General features: G+C 50.9%; 2 protein-coding genes across 5 annotated transcripts in view; both read right to left on the reverse strand.

Moving 5' to 3' along the window:
• Positions 1 to 2,545, reverse strand: part of LOC132360797 (testis-specific Y-encoded protein 1-like) — a 30,524-nt gene extending 27,979 nt beyond the window's left edge. The window contains 1 exon segment of the mRNA XM_059915892.1: positions 2,445 to 2,545. Within this exon segment, the coding sequence (XP_059771875.1) occupies positions 2,445 to 2,545 (101 nt within the window).
• The window catches only part of PCSK6 (proprotein convertase subtilisin/kexin type 6), a 229,232-nt gene that overhangs the window by 122,378 nt on the left and 86,043 nt on the right, over positions 1 to 20,811 (reverse strand). For all 4 annotated transcript variants that reach the window (XM_059912273.1, XM_059912271.1, XM_059912272.1 and 1 more), the window contains exons 3-6: positions 7,174 to 7,284; positions 6,514 to 6,657; positions 4,944 to 5,020; positions 2,602 to 2,690 (exon numbers count right to left, since the gene is read on the reverse strand). In XM_059912273.1, coding sequence (XP_059768256.1) covers positions 2,602 to 2,690; positions 4,944 to 5,020; positions 6,514 to 6,657; positions 7,174 to 7,284 — 421 coding nt within the window. The remainder of the gene's footprint in view (positions 1 to 2,601; positions 2,691 to 4,943; positions 5,021 to 6,513; positions 6,658 to 7,173; positions 7,285 to 20,811) is intronic.

Genomic DNA, 20,811 nt, shown 5'->3' on the forward strand with positions numbered 1-20,811 from the left:
GCAAAAGAAATTATCAAATTTGAAGCACACAGAGAAAAAAAGATTTTAAAAAATGAACACAGCCTCAACCTGTGAGGTGTATCAAGCAATCTAACAAGTATAATTGGTGCCCAAAGAGAAAAGAGAGGAAACAGGATTGCAAAAAATACTGACATTTTTCCAAATCCGATTTAGAAAAAAAGTAATAATAATAATAATCCAGGAGGAAGCACAGCTAACCCCAAGCTGGATAAATATGAAAGAAATTACACCAAGGGGCATTATAGTCACAGACAAAGCACAGATAGAAAAAATATATAAAAGTAGCCAGAGGAACAAATCACATTACATAAAGGGGAACAACAATAAGTATGACAACTGACTCATCATCAGAAACAATGGATGCCAGAGACAATGGAATAGCATCTTTAAAGGGCTGAAAGAAAAACATGTCAGCCTAGAAATTCTATGTTCAGCAAAATTTTTTTCAAAAATGAAGATGAAATTTAGATAAATTTCACCTAAAAGCTGAGATGACTTCTCGCCAGCATAGCTACATGTAAAGAAATACTAAAATATTAAAGAAATTCTCAGGCTGAAGAAAAATTGAAACGAGTTAGAAGAAATATGAAGCTAGAAAATAAGGAAGAGCACTGGGACTGATAAATATGTAGGTAAGTATATTTCTTTCCATAAGTATTTTAAAGCCAACTGTTTAAATAAGAATAAACACTGGGTTTATAATATATGAAGTAAAACACAAAAACAACAGCATAAAGAACGACAGTGAGTGTGAACTCAAATAATGTTTTAGGTTTATATACTATACATGAAGTGGTATAATATTAATTCCACATAGATTGGAATAAATTAGGATATCCATTTTAATCTCTTGAACAACAACTTTAAAAATAAAAAAGATATAAAAAGGTAGAGCTCATGGTCACACCAGGGGCATCTCAGAGAAATTCCCTGCTCTGTGTCAACACGTGGAGAGAGAGGCTATGTTAGGGGTGCCTGAAGGCTGCCCTGTCCAGGGGTGGGCTTGGAGGGAGGGGCAGGAAGAGGTGCGGCTGCCTGTGTGGAGAGGCTACAGCTGTGTGCAGCAGCCTTGGAGACGTGGCTGTTACAGGTTCCCTGGGTCAATGTCAACCTCAACCCCACACTATGTCTCCATTGCAAACCCAACACCGTGTCACACACAGTTTATACCCGTTGTCCAAGGACACAGAGCCAGTGGGTGGTGGGAATGGAACTGGTACCCAGGTCAGCCAGGGAGACTTCTCATGGGTCTTCACTCATCAAGAGCTCCAAGGAGAACTTACACATCTCAACATAAAAGAACTATCCACGAAGGAGTGAGGCCAGGTGACAGTCTCCTGATCTGTTCTGCAGGACACGCCCTTGGTGGTTAATGATGGCTGGTTAAATCCCAGACACTTCAAAGGTTTCCAAGGGAAAGGGCAGGCAGAGGGTCCTAAATAAGTGAAAGCTGGGGACCCTATTTTCAAAACTCAAGAAATTCCCCAAAGACTGCATGACCCAGAGTTCTCCACCTTGTGCTGCTCGTAGTAGAGCTGAGGGAGCTACAACCACCTCCACAAAGGCAAAGCAGCAGAGAAGGCCACACCCCAGGAAGGCATCCCAGCATGGCCATCAGCGTACGTGTGAGCACCTCCAAACCGAGAGCCAGTGCCCCAAGGCCATGTGGAGGGTCGAGGACAATTCATGCCCCGGCCACACCTGCTCAGTGCCAGCTCAGTGATGTGCACCTACCAGGCACTGCAGAGGACTTACTAACTGACTGTCTGCCGGTTTGAGTTGTCAGTCTGCCAGGCTCAGGGGGCGGGGGCAGGGGCAGGGGCAGGGGCGGAGGGCGAGGAAGACGTGTGACTCTTTGCTCTAAAGCCCCATCCTAACAAAAGAAGCTTGACTCACAAATGGAGAAACCAAACAACAGAACCAGAGACACCCAGGGTCAGGCGTGCTCCTTAAAGGGACCTGGAAGGCTGACCTCCCCCAGTAAACAAGACGAGGGGGGACACCTGGATTTGGGGAGCACTCCATGAAGCAGAGAGGGCGTGAGAGGCCATAAGTCATGGGTGGACTGAGCAGAACGGAGCTGCGGGGAGAGGTTTTTGGGGTGAGGCAAATGTTACCAGCCCGTCATAAACAGGGGAGACCAGGCATCTCTGGGGGGCACTATGACAAATGTCCTCTGGCTAAAGCCGAGGGACGGGGCAGGAGCAGTGGGCCAGGATGCTCGAGCGGGAGTTGGGGCCAAGGAAAGGCCTCTGTCCCAGGTGAAAACTGTGAACCCTGCTGGGAAAGTCAGAGGGAGGGCAGGATGGGCAGCAGGAGGGGACCCACGAGGCCCCTTAGGACTGGTCGGCTTGACAGCGGTGAGTCAGCAGCCAGACCCACAGGGCCCGCAGAGGCTTTTCAGGCAAACCAGTGAGCAATACCTCCGCCTCCAGGCCCCTGGCAGCGTGAGGTCAGGCCCAGGGTCCGACTCGGCCACCGAGGCCAACGGAAGTGCAACTGCTGAGACTCGCAGGAGGGACATGTCCGGTACCCCTGCCCCAGGCCCGAGCCCCCGGGCAGCACACTCCTGGGCCTTACCTCCGATTCTTGCATTGTACGCGATGCCCACGATGCAGTAAGAGTTGTTGGCTGAAGCGGCGACCTCTCCTGCACAGCGCGTACCGTGTCTGAGACAAAGGAAAAAACGAAGTTAGGACTCCGCCAGCACCTTGCAGTGGGTTCAGTGCCCTGCTCAGCTCTCCTGCAAGAAGAGTCATTTATCCCTAAGCCCGGGGAGGATGCTGAAGCCTTTTCCCCACATCCCTTCCCATCGCCTGCTCTGACGGCTGCTCCAGGAGGGGCATCAAGTGGGCTTTTGCACAGCCCTGGGTCGTCCCGTTCCCCACCCCCGCCCTGCGCCCCATAGGCTGGCAAGGCCTTCCCGCCGCCCTGCAGACACAATGCTCCCGCATCAGGCTGAGTATCCTGCTCCGGCGCCAGGGGCCCAAGCATGCCTCCTCCCAAGCTCTGCGTCCCCGCGACTGACAACACAGTGTAGACGCCTGCCTGGCTGCCGAGCTGAAGTAAGAACAAATGAGAACCTAGATCCTGTGTCCCCTTGTGTCCCCCTCCTCCCACCCCATGCTCACCTCGGGCAGCCCCCCCACCCTTTCCACGGCCATTGCAGCAGGAGCCGAGGAAGAAAGCTCAAAATGGAACACTCAGCAGCGGTGGACGGACTAGGAAGAGGCCACATGAAAAACAGATCGCTCCCCTCAGTAATGACCCCGTTCTGCAACATGCTGCATCGGGTCAGTTCCTTCAGCAGAAGCCAAAAAATACCGGCAAGTTTAAGGAGCACATCTTTGAGAAGAGTCCACAGGGGATCAGAATCACTGATTCAACTTTAAAACCACCTTTGAAACTAGTCCAGGGCTCATGCATTAGCCCCGGGGAGGCAGCCCTCTGTCCTCTGGACCTCGTGCGCCCACAGCCAGGGCTGCTCCCAAGTCACGCAGCCCACCGTCGCACTCAGCATTCAATCCTGCCCTTCATGGATCACTGTGCAGTGTCTGGATTATCCCTCCTGGCTCCCTGCACTCGGGGCTGGGAGACCAGGTGCCCTGCACCCCTGGCGTGCTGGCCGCTGAGTGGGAAGGGCACCAGGGGACGTGAGGCTGGGGCCTTTGCGGGCTCCCCAGAGCGCCGTGGTCCGTCGTGTTGACCACGTTCGCCGGCCAAGCCTCCCTGCACAGCACCCTGTGGGCACCAGGATTTGAACCTCAGAATCAAATCAACCACAACCTAAAATATTATGGACAAAGACACACCTTGGCAAGCATCATGTCAACAGTGGAGAAGAAAGGGACTTCCCTGGTGGCACAGTGGTTAAGAATCTGCCTTCCAATGCAGGGGACAGGGGTTCCATTCCTGGTCAGGGAACTAAGATCCCACATGCATGCTGCAACTAAGAGTTCACATGCCCCAACTGAGGAGCCCGGCAGCCACAACTAAGGAGCACACATGCCGCAACTAAAGGAGTCGGTAAGACCGCAGCTAAGACCCGGCACAACTAAAACAAATAAAATAAAATTAAAAACAAAACAAAACAAAACCAAAAAAAACAGTGGAGAAGAAAGAAAGGGCTTCTGTTCTTCTCTAAATATTTTTGGAAGAATGGGAAGAGCTCGGGGCATGGGGCATGCTGACGGAGAAACGACAGGCAGGACACAGCAAACGAGCTCCAGGGCTGGGCTGGGGAAAGTGGACCTCACCCCCAGGGCTGCCACCGATGACGGAGCCGAGTCACCTGATCTCTCCAGACCTCCTCCCGCCTTCATTTGCAAAGTGACGATCACAAGCGTCACTGACTGAACACCCTCGGTGTGTGTCCCTCACCCATCACCTGACTCCCACCCACGGCCCTGGGGCATGGGGCGCCTCAGGCTACGAGACATCACCCAGCCTGCACAGAGGCACACAGCCAGGCCCAGGATCTGAGCCCCAATTTAGCCAGCATCATTCACTCTCCTGCCACCTCCCTCGTGAGGTCACAGACAGACTCAAAAGGGCTTGGATATTGACCCATGCACTGTGGTCTGAACACAGCCGGCCGTGGAGACCGCAAGATTTAAGGGTTACTCTCTTCAAATATTCCAACAGTGTTTCGAACAGGAACGATGCTGGTCCAACATCCATTGCTAGCTGAGCAGCAGGGGTGACGCCCCTTAGGAAGGGGCTGAATCCACCGAGGCTGCCTTGTGCCTGAAGGGCTGCGCGGGGCTGGCTCCTGGCTCAGCCCCAGACCCGGCCAGGCAGCCGGAGAGCTGCCTCTGGCCCGTCACAGTTCCAGCATCCTGACTGTGGGCCAGCTCAACAGTGACTGCAGGGAGACGGAAAGGGAAGCAAGGAGGGGCTGGCCAAGTGACCAAGTGACATACTTATTCTCATTGCTGGCATCATATCGCGGAGACGGGTCGTAATCGTTTCCGTTGACGTCATAGCTCGCATAGGAATCCTAAGAAATGAAACCCTCGTGACCGAAGAGAAAAGGCCCAGCACATCACAGCCCTGCTTTAAATTGTTTTTACGCCTCAATTGGAAACAGAGAAAAACGCACGCTTGGTACTCTCTTACTATAACTGTAATTATATATATATATATATATATATATATATATATATATATATATATATATATGTATGTATGTATATATATGTATGTATATATATTATGGTGGGAAGTACACATAACAAAATTTACCACCCTAACCATTTTTAAGTGCACAGTTCAATGGCTTTAAGTACATTCACACTGCTGGGCGGCCATCACCACCATCCATCCACAGAACGCTTTTCGTCTTGCAAAACTTCAACTCTGTCCCCATGAAACACTAACTCCCCATCCCCCTCCCCATCCCCTGGCACCCAGCATCTACTTTCTGTCTCTATGAATTCGACTCCTCTAGGGACCTCACGTAAGTGAAAGCATACAGTGTTTGTCCTTTTGTGACCTAGATAATGTCTTCACCGATGTGGCTGGTCCATGTGGCAGCATGCATCAGATAAAGGTTCACCCATCTGGTAGCAAGTGTCAGAATTTCCTTCATCTCATATTTTGAATATGTATGTTTTTGTGTACATACTTATAATCATAGTATTCGTGTAATTTCCTAACCTCCTTTTAAAACACATTATAAAAGCTCTCCAGATTGTTGACTTCAAAACTGTCATCCTTTGCAAACTAGTATATATAGGATGGATAAGCAACAAGGTCCTACTGTATAGCACAGGGAACTATATTCAATATCCTGTGATAAACCAGAATGGAAAAGAACATGAAAAAGAATATATATATATATATATATATATATATATATATATATATATATATATATATACATATGCATAACTGAATCACTTTGCTGTACAGCAGAAATTAAGACAACACTGTACCCCAGGTGCCTCAGGATACTAAATACCTTTCTTATATTTACTACATGCTGGGCTCCCTTCTTTACATTTATGAAGCCATTTAATCCTCACAATTACCCGAGGAGGTAGTAATCCTGTTACTAACCCCGTTTTACAGATGGTGACACTGAGGCACAGAGAAGTCAAGTAACTTGCCCAGGGTCTCAGAGTTAATAAGCCACAGAGCCAGGACAGAAGCCCCAGCAGTTTGGGTCCAGAGCCCATGTCTTAACCCTGCCATTTCTCACGTTGCTGATGTTGATCTGATGGCCACCTCCGTGCACACATTTCTGAGTTTCTTAGGACCCGTTCCCAGAAGTACATGTGAATCCTCTAACATGTGAACGAATCCCTCTGCAAACCCCTGGCTCCGGGTAGCAGAGGATCTGGGCTCACCAGCCCACCCAGCTCGGTTTTCTGTATTGTCTGATATAGGGAGGGGTAGGCACCTTATCATTTTACAAATGTGTCCTTATTTAATGACCCGCACAGTTGAATGTCTCTGCATGCCAGTCGCCAGTTTTAAGGCTTGACTTACATAGTTTGGGGCCAGGTCAGGGTGATTCCGCTCTATGCCATCATCCAGGATGGTGACCACCACGTTTTTTCCCGTGTAGCCCCGCTTCCACGCCGCCTGGACATTCATTTCTGATCGGCAGCGACTGTTCTTGTCGCCACAATGCTGCAGGCACAGAAGACACAAAGCCCCCCCAGCACAGACACACCTGACACAGACCCGCAAACCCAGCAGAGGTGCTCCTATGCTCATAAGGGAATACGGAGAAAATGCTTTCCCGTGCCTGATAAAGCAGGACCCTCTTTCTACCACCCATTTCTGGGAAGGGTCCACGTGGAGGCTCTACTGCTTTTTCTGCCCTCGCAATCTGTCCATCACTTTCCCAGGACACCCACTGCCCTTCAGGGGCTCTGTTCACTACTCACCATGTAGTGACTCATACACCGTGCAGCCAATCGCTCCCCTGCTCAAAGAGCCCCTCCCCTTGGACTTTCACCTAATTAAAAAAACTTCACAAGAAAGCTTGCACCTCACAGCATTAAAACAGGAGTTTTACACTCAGATGAAGTGTGTCTGTTTGGAGCTGTCATGAGAATTTAGCTTTGTTGGGGGAAATTGACCCGTCTCAGAAACACGGCACTGCAAACGTTCCACGGACAGAGAGGCCCACGCCCTACTCACCATGTACCACATGTTGGACCAAATGGGGTCGTTGAAATAAAGGGCCTGAGGGTCGCTTCGCACCTGTCTCTTCACCCTGCGTTTAACTTCTTGTTGTTGGAGCCATTTCACCTACCAGGGGAGAAATGCAGTTACTTTTTGTTTTAAAAACGATCTCCTGGTTTCACGTGGCCGCCTCGTAGGTGCTCCAGCTATCCTTTTCCATGAATATCTGTGTCTATTAGATGCCTTGGATGGTAAATTCCAAGGAGATGTTTTCACTCCAAGTGACCATATTTGAAAGATAAGAACTAGTCTGGGTCTGTAGGAGAGGAAATAGGACCACTCTCATAGAGTTTGAAATGATTCTACTAAAAAAAAAAAGACCTTGTGAAGTTCTCAACAGATTCTCTGGTGATCCTTGTCCCTAATTAAAAGGAAATACATGCAAGGGTATGAAAAGAGTGAAGAGAGGGGAGAAACCGGTCAAATGGTGATCAGGAGTTGGAAGTAAAATGTTTTACAGGGAGGATACGGTTAATTGTGATAATCCATATATTGGCATTTTTAGCAGCTTCTGCAAACATGGTACCAAAACATGTATAGAAGAAAACCTAGAAAGGGATACAGCAAACTATTAATAGCAGCAATTCCTTGATGGTGACACTATTATTCATTTAAAAATTTTAAAATTATTTTCAGGGTTTTATAAACTTCTTTCAATCGGCATGATCTGCCTTCACAACCAAGGATAAAAGCTTGAGAGGCAGGATAAATGTTATTCGAGAGCAGGAATGCAGGAGCCTGGCTGCCTGGATTCAAAAGCCAGCCCCACACTCACCAGCTGCGTGACTTACAGCGGTCAGTTAGCCTCCCTGGCCTCATCCGTACGATGGGCATCACTGTGGCTTGTCATGAGGGAGCACTGGCATATAAACTGGCATACAAAGCATGCACATCACTGCTTGGCACAAGGCTGTATTATCCTCACATGTGTGTATGTGTGTGTGTAAGAGTTTTTCAAGGTGGAAGAGTTTTTTCACTTTTATTTATTTACCTATTTATTTATTTTAAAATTTATTTATTTATTTATTGGCTGTGTTGGGTCTTCGTTGCTGCGCTCGGGCTTTCTCTAGCTGCGGCGAGCAGGGGCTACTCTTCGTTTCGGTGCGCAGGCTTCTCGTTGCGGTGGCGTCTCTTGTTGCGGAGCACGGGATCTAGGCACGCGGGCTTCAGTAGTTGTGGCGCATAGACTCAGTAGTTGTGGCTCGCAGGCTCTAGAGCGCAGGCTCAGTAGCTGTGGTGCACGGGCTTAGTTAGTTGCCCCATGGCATGTGGGATCTTCCCAGACCAGGGCTCGAACCTGTGTTCCCTGCGTTGGCAGGCGGATTCTTAACCACTGCGCCACCAGGGAAGTCTGAGTTTTTTCACTTTTAAAAGATGTGGGACCTGAATCCCTGTGCCCTGAACTGAAACATTTTCTTGGTCCTGCTGCTATGGGCCCCCTGATTCAGTACATCACCCGCTGGGGCTCAGCTCTGCGCAGTGCGCTGAGATGGGCAGGATGGGGGCACCAGGCCCTGCTCTCAGAAGTTTGTGCTCCAGTCGGGGGCTCCCCACCACACAGCGCAGGGTGTGATGCAGGCTCCAAGAAGGCAACAGGTGGCCCAGGGCAGAGAAGGTGAAGGGGAGGAGGAGGAGGAGGAGGATGGAGCCTCTGGGAGGGTGCTGATGGGGGACCCTGGCTGACCTGGAGGCCAGGCCAAGGCTGGTGACCCCAGGGGAATGAAGGCACAAAGTCTGAGGGTCAAGCTGCTCCCCTCAGACCGCTCAGCCTTGACCTCCCCACATGGTCCTGAGGGAGGAGAGGACAGCCTCATTCACATCTAAGGGTGACAACTGATCTCAAGGCATTGTTGGTCACCAGGACAAAATGCTTAGAAAGAAATATCACAGCCTGTCCCCCCAACAATGTGACTTGTCTACAAAACACCAGTAGATCAGCTTCCTGAGAAATGCCGCAAAGAGCTCAAAAACAATTTGGATTAGGCACTAAAACAAGCCCAGGCCCAAGTCCTGGATCATTTATAGTTGCCACTGATAGATACTTCCATGGAAAATAAAACTGTACAGTGAGATATTTTGCTCATAACACCCTCTGATGGCATTTTGCAACTTCCTCATATATTACTGCCTGAACCAGAAAGCTTTTACTCAGTATAAAAAACCTAAGACTGTATTTCCTAACCTGCTAGGCAACCTGTTGTAAAGTACAGTGGTAGGCAAGCCACTGACAGCTCCAAGCTCCCGGGATGCTCCCGTCCACCTTGCCTGGCTGACTCACTACCCATCTTACCAGCACCAGCGCCTTCCAACTGTGGTGCCCACCAGGCTTTACTTCCTGTCACAGAGGAGGTGAACCCTCCTCTTCCAAGCCTGAGTGGGTGACTCCCCCGAATCAGGCAGGTGACATGGGAAAGCCTGTTGCCAGAAGTCACAAAACAATCCCCTAGTGGGACAAAAGAGTGAGGGCACCTGGCCTTCAATCGTTCCTGGGCTCTGGGTAAGAACCCAACTTAACACACAGTTCTGAGGGTGGGCTGTGATGGCCCAGGGCCCGCGGCAGAGCTGGAGGCTCTCCTTGTGGCGTGCTCCCAGGGCAGACCTCTCCCCTGAGACAGGTCATTGTAAGACTCTGACAGCCAGCCAGGCACTGTAGGCCAATGGAACTGGATATAACAAATTACTCTCCAGGTCTGTGGAGATGGATTCACAGGTGACCTCCCAGTCACAGAGGCTGACTCAGCCAGCGGTCACTTGGTCAGAGCCTGCTACCCATCTCCTTTCTCCAGGCTCCAGCCACTGCCTTTCTTCTCACCCAACTCCAGGAAAGGGTGGGGGCTCCTGGATCCCATCATCCTGGCATTTTCCAGATTTGCCCTGATTTCTCTGGAGAGCACGGCCCCCGTGGTCCCTTATTCGCTCACCAAAGCTGCACTGAGTCTCACTGTGTGTCCGGCGCTAGGTTCTGGGAACATGAGTATGAGTGTAAATACCACCGGTTCCCATCCAGGACCAAGGCCCCCCTCCCACCCTCCAGCTCAGACCCAGAGCTCTACTTCAGGGGCCCCTCAGGTTGGAACCCAGAGCCAGCTGGCCTCTCCGGGAAGGTCAGGGGTGCCGATGACCCAAATCCAAGTGCCTGAAACTTTAGCTTTCCCAAGGGTACCCTCATCATGAACAGCGATGTTCTTTATGACAAAGGAACACACAGTTCAGGATCCCTAAGGATGTGTCACGCGTGGAATTGATTCTTCCGCAGAGCTCGCAAACAAACGGTGAGCTGGAACTGACCAATCACAAGTACTGAAGTTGAAACTGTGATTTAAAAACTTCCAACAAACAAAAGTCCAGGACCAGATGGCTTCACAGGCGAATTCTATCATTTAGAGAAGAGTTAACACCTATCCTTCTGAAGCTATTCCAAAAAATTGCAGAGGAAGGAATACAAGCGGTCAGCTGGTGGTGATGGGGAGAGTCAGGCTGGGAGGGGGCCTGACTGTGGTGTTCTTCCTGTGATTATCTCTGTGAGGAAAAGCAACCTGAGATGCTCAGAAGAATTGGCAGTACTCTTCCTCCCCTAAGAGGGCTAGTGCAAAAGGGAAGTCATCATATTTTGCTGGCAGTGTGCCCGGCTGTCACTTTACACTGTAGCTACGCTCATGCTCTGATCATCAGATCCCTCAGAACTCCTAGAGGAGGTGTGCAGACCTTCTCTTGGTGAAAAAGGCAGGGGACAGACAGCGGTACACACTGTCTGCCTTTCAAGGCCATAGGAATATACTTGGAAGGTAAGTCCTAAACCCAGGTAAGCCTGCAAATGAGTGGGCCTGGGGCACATTAAAATACACATTGTGACTAAGCGTGCGTGGTAAGAGCTGAGCTCTTACGGTGGGTCCCCAGCCTTCTTAGGAAGAGCACCAATCACTCTGCAAAGCCTTCAGATCACTGGAGTGAAGGAAGGGGAAATATTGCTGAGAAGAAAGGCCCTGCTCATTCCACATCACTCTCTTTAGGTTTTGTAGAGAGTTGACTGGTGGCCTCCCAAAAGGTACATTCACCCGGAACCAGTGAATGTGGCCTCACTTGGGAAAAGGGTCTTTGCACATGTAATTAAGTTAAGGCTCTGGCGATGTGGTCATGCTGTGCCCTAAATCCAATGACAAGTGTCCTTACAAAGGACAGGCAAAGGGAGATTGAGACACAGGAGGAGGAGGCCTTGTGAAGACAGATTCCACAAGCTGAGGAGCACCTGGAACCACCAGGAGCTGGAAGAGGCAAGGAAGGATGCTCCCTGAGAGCCCTCGGAGGGACCGCTGCCCTGCCGACACCTTAGCTTCAGACTTGTGGACTCCAGACTGTGAGACAACACATTTCTGTTGTTTTAAGCCACCCAATTGTTGGTCATTTGTTACAGCCGCCCTGGGAGACTGATACAGGTTTAAATCACAGCCTTGATCAGGGTTGAAATTTTAAATGTTTGAGAATCCATGAGGCTGTCCTGCTAACGGAGGATCCGGAGGCCCCCAGAGGATGGGCTGAGGCTGCAGGAAAAGCACTGGGGTGGGGGTGGGACTCAAGGCAGAAGCTCTTACCCAAAATTTTATTTTTTTTACTATTTCGTGCAGGATCTTCGTTGTGACATGTGGGATCTTTTTAGTTGAGGCATGAGAACTCTTAGTTGTGGCACGTGGGATCTAGTTCCCTGGCCAGGGATTGAACCTGGGCCCCCTGCATTGGGAACGTGTAATCTTAGCCACTGGACCACCAGGGAAGTCCCCCCAGTATCTGAAAAACCAGAACAGAATGGCCGTCCTGGTGTACCCAGCGGTGCCAGCTCTGGCTGGCAGCCTCACCCACACAAGCCTGCAGCCCCCACCTTAACGGCTCTCCCCTGCACATCTCAGGGCCCTGGACACCTCTCCCCGCCGTTCTCTCAAACTAAAGCTGCCCCAAAGTGGGTCCTGCCCCCTCTACCCAGGTCCCTCTCACCCTCCTGATTCTCCTAACTCATCAGCACTAAAGCCCACCTGTCTCCCAAGTCAGAACAAAGCTGGGATCCTCTCCAACACAAGTGTCACACATTCCATCTCCTCAAGGGGTCAGGATCCCATCCCCAAGGTTCACCATGGCAACGATCCCCTGGCATCTGGACGGTCACATGACTCTCGGGGTGTCCCTGCCCCATGACCGATGCACAATGCGGTCTGACCCCCAAACAGGGCCCCCTCCAGCCCCACCTCTCGCCCCCCCGGCACCCCATCGCCCGCAGGCCTGACTCTCACGGTGCCCCTTCACTGGGCCAACTTACTTGTGTTCCACTTTAACCCTCCCCACCCTGGAATCCTTCCCTGACACCCAGGGGGGCCAGGGGGGCCCTCCGGGCTCCTGTGCCCCTACAGGTGTGTGCATGGTGACGTTGCCTCCACCCCAGGACATGGACATCAACTGTTCAGAAGCCCACTTTCCCCCAGAGGGAGGCATGCGTCTCAGGCACGCTTGTTTCTCCACCTCTCAGCCAACACCTGCCTGTAACAGGGACCTGCTCAGCAAAGATCTGCTGGACTAAAGTCCTGTCCTCTTTCTTCCTGAAAAGGCAAATTGAAAGCTGACGCTGCAAAGTTAGGTGTGTCTCTGCCAGGGGCGAGGGGCTTCCCTGACCTGACTTGTCCGGCACGAACCGCAGCTGTGGTCGGATGTGTCCGGGGTCGGTGTGACCACCCTCTGCTCCCCACTGGCCTGTGCGGACCACGTGGGCTGTGTTTCACTCACCACTATACTTCTGTGTGCCAGGCGATGCATGGTATACAGTAGGAGTTCACTAAATGCTCCCTGAACAAAGGAATGAAGTTAAATGAATACCCTTCAGATATCAAATATGTTATAACCACAGTCAGACTTTCAAAAACACTTTGGAGTAGACAGTGCGACTGGGTCTTCATGACCCCCAGGTGATCTGCGTGGACTTTTTGTGGAAGATCAGTGATTTTGGACAAGAGCAAGGTTTGCCACCTGCAACCCCAGCTCAACACAGAGTATCTCTCCTGGGCAAACCTCTATAAACCTGTATAAAGTGTCTTGACTTCTTCAAAGTCATATTTTGAAGGTGGGACTTCACTCTGACCCTCTTCCTTTTATCCATTTTCTGTATGTTTCCCGTGAAACATTTTTGTCGCGAAGACTTTATCTTCTTCTCATGATGAGGTGAAGAGCAACGCTTTCTTTTGGAGGCAACGCTTCCTCCAGCTTTCTTCTCGAGAAGTCAAATTAAAATTTGGTATCTGTTGAATGTCACTCTGTAGATAAGAGGAGGTAAACTTAAAACATGCTAGAGGGACTTCCCTGGTGGTGCAGTGGATAAGATTCCACGCTCCCAATGCAGGGGGCCCAGGTTCAATCCCTGACCAGGGAACTGGATCCCATTTGCATGCCGTAACTAAGAGTTTGCATGCCACAACTAAGGAGCCCTGGAGCTGCAACTAAGGAGCTCACTTGCCGCAACTAAGACCTGGTGCAACCAAATAAATAAATAAATATTTCTTTAAAAAAAGAATGTTAGAAAACTATTCCCTTAAAAAAGTTTATGTTTAAAAAAAAAAAGATGCTTAGAAAGAAGTCATGCAAACGAGCAGGATCCCAATCAGTGCTGCCGGTTGTACAACTGCCCGAGCGTCGTCTAGGCAGGCGTGCCTTGGGCAGCCCCAGCCGCATCCTCTTCCTGGGGCCACGGGCACACTGTCAGAACAGAAGGCAGCCTGGCACATCAGTCCTGGGTTCAACAAGTACAAAAGGGGGTTGCTGTCACGTTATTTTGAAGTTTCATGAGCCAATGTCACCAGAGAGAGCATGAATGACCCCTGCGTTCCACCCAAAGCCACCACACGCCTACGCTCTGCCTTAAAGCCGTCGACCTCTAATGGGCCCCGCCAGGCTCGGGAAGCCCCAGGGCATCTTTAGGAGCTGGTAGGTCCTAGAAGGGGCTCCAGGGGCTTTGCTCTGAGAGGGAGCTAAGGCAACAAAGGCTGTTCTCCGAGATCCTCGTCCCCATACCCTCCAGATCTCCACCGGTGCGAGAGGAAGAGCAGTGCGTTCTATTTAGGGTTCGTGTTTGTGCACAGCTGTGTCCAGGGCAAGGGAGACAGCTCTGGCCAGCTTCCCCTTTTCTTTTTCCCTTATCTTCATCAAAGGGAGGGACATTTCATTCTGTCACTGTGGAAGGACGGGGATTCCCTCCACCGTTTGCTGTGACAGAGCCAGCCCTGCCTGCAGATCAGGGCAAATCCGTGGAAGATGTCAGAGGCCAGATCCCCAAGTGTCCAGGGGCCCCCCGATCCTCAGGCCTCTTCCAGGAGAGAACAGTGCAGCGGGAGCATGGGGGAAGGTCAACCTTTGACCCCATCCTCTGTGCCTCAGCCTCCAGCTGAGGGAGGGGCCGAACCAGCCCATTTCTGTGACCCCTGCACTCAGCAGCCTGGACCCTTACATCTCAAGTCCCGTCAACACCGACTGCTCTCAACACCTGTCCCGACACGTGTTGGGTCAACTTTCCACCAGCTGAAGAGCAGTGACAAGTTAACTCGCCAAGTGAGGATTCAAAGAAAGGAAAATAATCCTCCCTGACAAGTGCACATCACCTTACAGTTTGCAAGGTGGTCCTTCTCTCAGGACAGGCAATGGTTCAGGCACGTAGGAGTTGAGTGGTAGCCAAGCTGGGGACTTCCCGCCTGGGGCCCAGAGATCCTGGAGGATGGAAGGGCAGGCTTACGTCCCAGGAACCCCCAGAAGCTGTATGCAGAGCAGCGTGGACATGAGCACATGACTTCTTTTCTCCTCTGGATAGAGAGAATGTCCACGACTTCCATCAGCTTTGCAGAGGGGCCTGTGATTCCGACATGGTTAAGAAGCATGGGACTCAGCCGGGCTCGTGGAGGTGGCAAGTGGACTGGGGTCCGACTCCATACGAGGATTGATACTCCCACGCTTATCTTCCTGGGGCAGAGGGCACCAGCCCCACAAGCGAGTGATGGTTAAACAGCCTTGTTAGGTCATGTCTCAGGGAGACGCTTGAGCCCTCCTGAGGGTACCACCTGGGGTGGGGAGGAGATGCCGGGTTGCTATGGAAATCCATGAGCCAGGGCAGTAGAAGAGGCAGAGGAGAAGGAAGACGAACCAAAAATCTAAAAGCTGTTCTAACTCAGACTAGAAGACCTCCCCCTCCTCCTCCCACATCACAGAGGCAAGCGGGGACCCAGGCCTGTCCCCCCTTCCTCAACAGGCCACTTCTCGAATTCGTTCCATCCAAGCTGAACTACACGGGCCAAAAGGTGACCGCTTATTGCTGGTGAGAGCCGGCACCACTCCTCCTGCTAATACTGGGAAACATGAACGGACTTCGGGAAATCAGGGCTCTGATGGGAAGCACCCCGTCCCCCTGAGGATCACCTGCCTCTACTCACATGACCGACAGGTGGCTGAAGGACCCCTGCTCCCCACGGTCACCAGCCAGACGCTGGTCAGCACACTGCCCGGCTGGCTCCATGTCGGTCATTCTGCAGCCTGATGAATTCAAGCCCTCTTTAGGGTTTTTGTCACAATTTAACCAAGGCCACAAGATACTTCTAAAGTCGTTTAGGTAAAAAGAAGTTGATGAGCAAATGGTAACAGATACAACTTGCTACCTGAACTTACTCCCTGAAAACTGAGATCTGTTTCAATAAACATTGACTAAGGGTCCGCCTGCTATTTACTGGGTAGCCTGCCGGACCTGGAGTGAAAGCAAGTGAGGGCAGCCCTGGCCCTGGAGAACGTGACACCCCCCGGCACAAGGCAGGCTGTGTGCATCTTACCCCGAGCTCCCCCCGTCCCCCATCCCCCTACCTTTCACGGCTGCTGCCCGGCCTCGCGCTCCAGGCCTCCTGGAACCACCTGCAGCTCCCACCAGCCGTGTCCCTGGTCCCTGTCATTACTGGATCCCCAGCAAATGAAACCCCTCCTCGCTCCCACCTGGGCCTGCGGTCCTGGCACTGTCTCCAAGGCGGCCAGGAAACAGACATTACAGGAACAAAGTGGGGGCCCGAGAGCCGATGGATGGGCTCCTTACCGCCCTCACGGCGCTGGGAACCTCAGGGAGGGGGACGCCCACGTGACCACTAAACCCTTTAAGACGGTGCGTCCCCTGCAGCAGCGGGCACCTGCGAACACGGCCAGACGCACTCTGGCCCTGTCACTTCCGTGCTGGGACAAGATCTGAACAGCCACGAGCCCTCCGCTCCTGGAGTCCCTGGGGAAGGCAGATGCTGAGGGGACCTCGCAGACCCAGAGCGCTGACATCCAACCGCTAGGAGCAGCCGCTGAGCCAGCTCCCGGTGGCAGGGATGCACAGGCCGAGACCAGAGAGAGACACAGGGGTAGCCAGTGTGTGCAAAGCCTGCGCAGGGGGAAAGGGCAAATGTCATCCGATGAGGATCTTGAAGGCCAGCGTGGCGGGGGTCCAGGGGCCACAGGGAGGCCAGACCAAGGGGGACCTGGGCAGGACATTCCCAGGGGTGGTGGCACCATGACAGGGGTGTTTCATAGGCTCCCTCGGGACAGTGGAGAGCAGACTGGTGTTGGGCAAGGATGCCCACAGCTGGCCAGTGAGAGGGGCCATGCAGCGTCCACATGCCAGAGGACAGGCCTGGGGCACGGGCTGCATGGGTGGTGGACGGAGGGTGGGGGAACGGGCATGGGGGAGGGGCTGCTCCTCTGTGAGACAGAGGTGCGGTCAGAGGTGCTGACTCGGCTTTGGGATGCGGTGACTTTGAGACATCTTGGAGGCATCTAAGTGGAAGCGTCAAGTCTGCCGGTGAAATCATAAAGCACCATCTTTTAAAGCCTATTTGAAAATTCTAACTGCTTACCAACTGGTAGCATCCAGTTCACTAGATCCAGCGGGGTTGTGCTGAAACGTGAAGAGACAGCTGAAGCCCTGCTGTCCCCACGCGGGTGAACCTGTCGGGCCCCGGGTGGCAGCCCACCCTCCCCCCAGCCCATCTCTCAGTTCATCCAGATCAATGTGGTCACTTCCTGTCTATGTGCTGGTATTTGCCAGGAACTTTTTGTTTGTTTGCACTCCAAATGGCTCTAGCACACAAAACTGTCAGATAAAATTCCCTCTGTGGTTAATGGAAAGATCTGCTTAAACGTTGCATCACTGCTGGAAAAAAAAAAACTGAGCTCTGATTAGACTCTGGGGCAAAGTCCCATCCTACAAAACAGAATGCCCACTCCGGCCCTGGAAATCATTTTCCAGCTCCTGAGCGTTGAAGGACTGAAACAAAGCATCAACCCGAAGCCTCCCACCGCCCCGGAAGGAGCCACCGAGGGCCCCCCTAATAACATCTTTATCCTCCCATTTCCGTCATCCATCTGGCTGAGCATGCAAGGGAAGGGCTGAACCAGAGTCATCATTCTAAAATGTAAGGGTTGGAAGATGCAGCAGCAATGTCGAACTATAAGCCAGCTTGGAATGTAATCAGAACAAGTAATTTTTTAAAAATTTGGGAGCCCTTACAGCTATTGGCTGGTGCTTCAGTAACATCCACCCTTCTCCCGACTTTTGGCAAAAGAACAAGTTAAAAACAAATGCCCTCAGTTGGCTTAAATGACAGTCCTTGGAAAAACCCAGTGATTGATACTGCACCCTGAGAACAGTTGGGCTGTTCTCCCAAGGAGAGGGCTGGTCCACAAACCCCTTTGAGCAAAATGGCCCTTTCCAAAGGTGGTTAAAAACATCAAGTAAAGGTGATTAAGAATGGAAGGAAAACAACCGCACGATGCTTGTACAAGATCGGAGCAAAGAGATGCTTAATAAATGTGTGTGCACGTGTGGCTGAAGTCTTAAATCTTCCCTCCCTCTCGTGTGTTGTTTCCGTTTTGTTCAACAAATGTACACTCTATCAGTTTTCATTCGAAGTAGGGGTGGGTTGTAAATTCCATCACTTATCAAAGCAATTTTATACAATAGGGACTGGAGCTAATTAAAATAAAATACCATCTGCATTCGATTGAGCTTTATCCTAAGCCCTATAACATTCATCTCCAGTTTGGTCATTCAAACACGATGGCAACTGCATTCCAGTGACTTAGAATAATATTAAATCATCTTTTCCCTTTCTCAATAATATTAATTACACAACTCTCCAATCGAGAAGGTGACACAAAAACGCTTTGCTCATGTGGGAAAATGTCCTGGTGCTGCAGGACAAGGTAACACTAAACACTTTTGTAAAATAGCTAATTTTACCCAATATTTCACTGGAACGACTAGGTAGAGTAAATATTAGAGTGACAGCTAATTGATATGGTTTGCATTAAAACTAGACTGATTTAAACACAGGCATTTCAGTTACAATTCTGAATTTGTATTCGGAATTGGGTTCGGATGTCTATGCGCGTTCCCTGGGGCTAAGCATTTAATTAGAACTGTAGGAAACAATCAGCCAATCACGTGGGAGTCCCAGGCAGTGCTGGAATGTGAGGGCTGTTTACCTTTTCTCTCTTTCCGCTTTATTGGCAGGATGGTCTGATAGCAGCCCTGCCAGGAGCTTATTAAGAAGCTCTGTACAAAAGGGATTTTTTTTTTGAAAAACTTAACTGCCATAGCCTTTGGAAGTCTCTCCTTCCTTCTCTTTCCTTCAAGGACACAGCTGATGACCGGAATACCTTGCCCTCAGACCCAGACTGAATGCAGTACTTTGAACCCACCTACAATGCACAAGCCCATCATCTCAGATGCCTTGGAGGAGGCTGGCTGGGGCCCACCCGGAATTCTCCTCAGCCGCCTCCTGCCGTCTGACGCTCGGGCTGCAGTGTCCTGCTCCGCTGGTGTTGACAGAGCAGAGACCCGCTGGGTGGGCATCTCTGCATCCCCTGGGGCACAGGGCCTCACACCCAGCAGGTGCGTAATTAATATTTTTGGAAGGAAGGATGGAGGAGTTGAGTTGAATACCTTTAAGAGTTTTAAAATTTAGTCACTAAAAAATAGTGGGTGCCCCTTAAAACACAGATTGCCTCTAACTAATAGAAATAGTTCTAACAATTGAGAAACAGCTTAATTCTCCAAAATCCCTCAGGAAATGAGACAGGCTGGGACCTGGGACCCTTTGCTGCAGTGCTTGCACCTGGACAAACGTCTCCTCAAGCAACAAAATACAAAGAAACTATAAGGGACTAAAAAATAACTGCATGCATGCACAGTTGGGGCAATTTATGGACAGCAAGATACAAAAAGACCAAAAACCCAACTGCCACTTCTGAAGAGCCGGGAGCAAAAGTAGGGGATCAGGAGCAAAAGCAGGGCACTGCACACGCCCCCTGCACTCACCACCACCTAAGCCACCCCTCTGGCCACACCCCCTACCCTCCCCCCATATAAGGAACCAGCTCACCCCCCATCAGGGAGCTAGCAAGGGCACCTGTTGTTTGTTCTCGCTCCCCTCTGCTGCAGCAGGGCCCCAGTAAAGCCTTGCCTGAATTTCTTGTCTGGCCTTTCATCAATTTCTTTTGATTAAGGAGGCCAAGAACACTGGTCAGTGACAGAAAGGGGACCAAGAAACCCACTGTCCCATCCTCTTCTCATTGCACATCTATACGGGGCTGGAGGGGGGGCAGGGGCTCCCCCATGCAAACAGAGTGCCCCTCGCTGTGACTCCCTCTGTGGGAACAATAACTCTGAAGACTTTGGACAGAGAACAAGTACGCCGTCCTCACAAGACAGATCACTGCTTGCTTAAGAGAAATTGTGGAGGGCACTGCAGCAACTCCCTTCCTAGCTTAGAAACGTCTCCGCACTCTGACAGGTGACTGGCCACTGTGAACCTCAGCCCCCCAACCCGCTTCCCCCAACCCCGCAGCCGCATAGAACCCACATGTCTTTGGTGATGGGCCGAGCACCCTGCACTCAGCTCTACGGTGATTCGGGTCTGCTCACCCTTCTCCAGTAGCCCTATCCTGTGGGAATGAGCTACTACCACCTGGCTTTGCTTCTGAGAAGAAAAAACAATACCCCAGCCCCTTTGAAAAGCGTTCCTTCAAGCTCCATGGCATGAACACACAGGAGTATAAACACAGCCCCAAACGGTCAGGTGGGAGGATGCATGTAAGGTGCCTGAGCACATACTAATCCCTTCATAAACATTAAATTCCTGGGACTTCTCTGGTGGTCCAGTGGGTAAGACTCTGTGCTCCCAATGCAGGGGGCCCGGGTTCGATCCCTGGTCAGGGAACTAGATCTTACATGCATGCCTAAACTAAGAGTTTGCATGCCGCAAGTAAGAGTCGCATGCTGCAAATAAGAAGTCCATATGCTGCAACTAAAAGATCCAGCATGCCGCAACTAAGACCTGATGCAGCATGCATCCATGCATGCATGCATAAATAAATAATTTAAAAAACAAACAAACAAAACAAAAACATTAAATTCCTTTCCCTGCTATGAAGGAAGAATGGGATTAGCACAATATTTGCTATCTATCTCCTTCCGTCTGTCCACCCACCCACACTTCCATCCATCCATCCTTCTACCCACCTATAAAATGAACTCAGAACCATACACTACAC

This window comes from Balaenoptera ricei, chromosome 2 (assembly GCF_028023285.1).
Source record: "Balaenoptera ricei isolate mBalRic1 chromosome 2, mBalRic1.hap2, whole genome shotgun sequence".
NCBI lineage: Eukaryota > Metazoa > Chordata > Mammalia > Artiodactyla > Balaenopteridae > Balaenoptera > Balaenoptera ricei.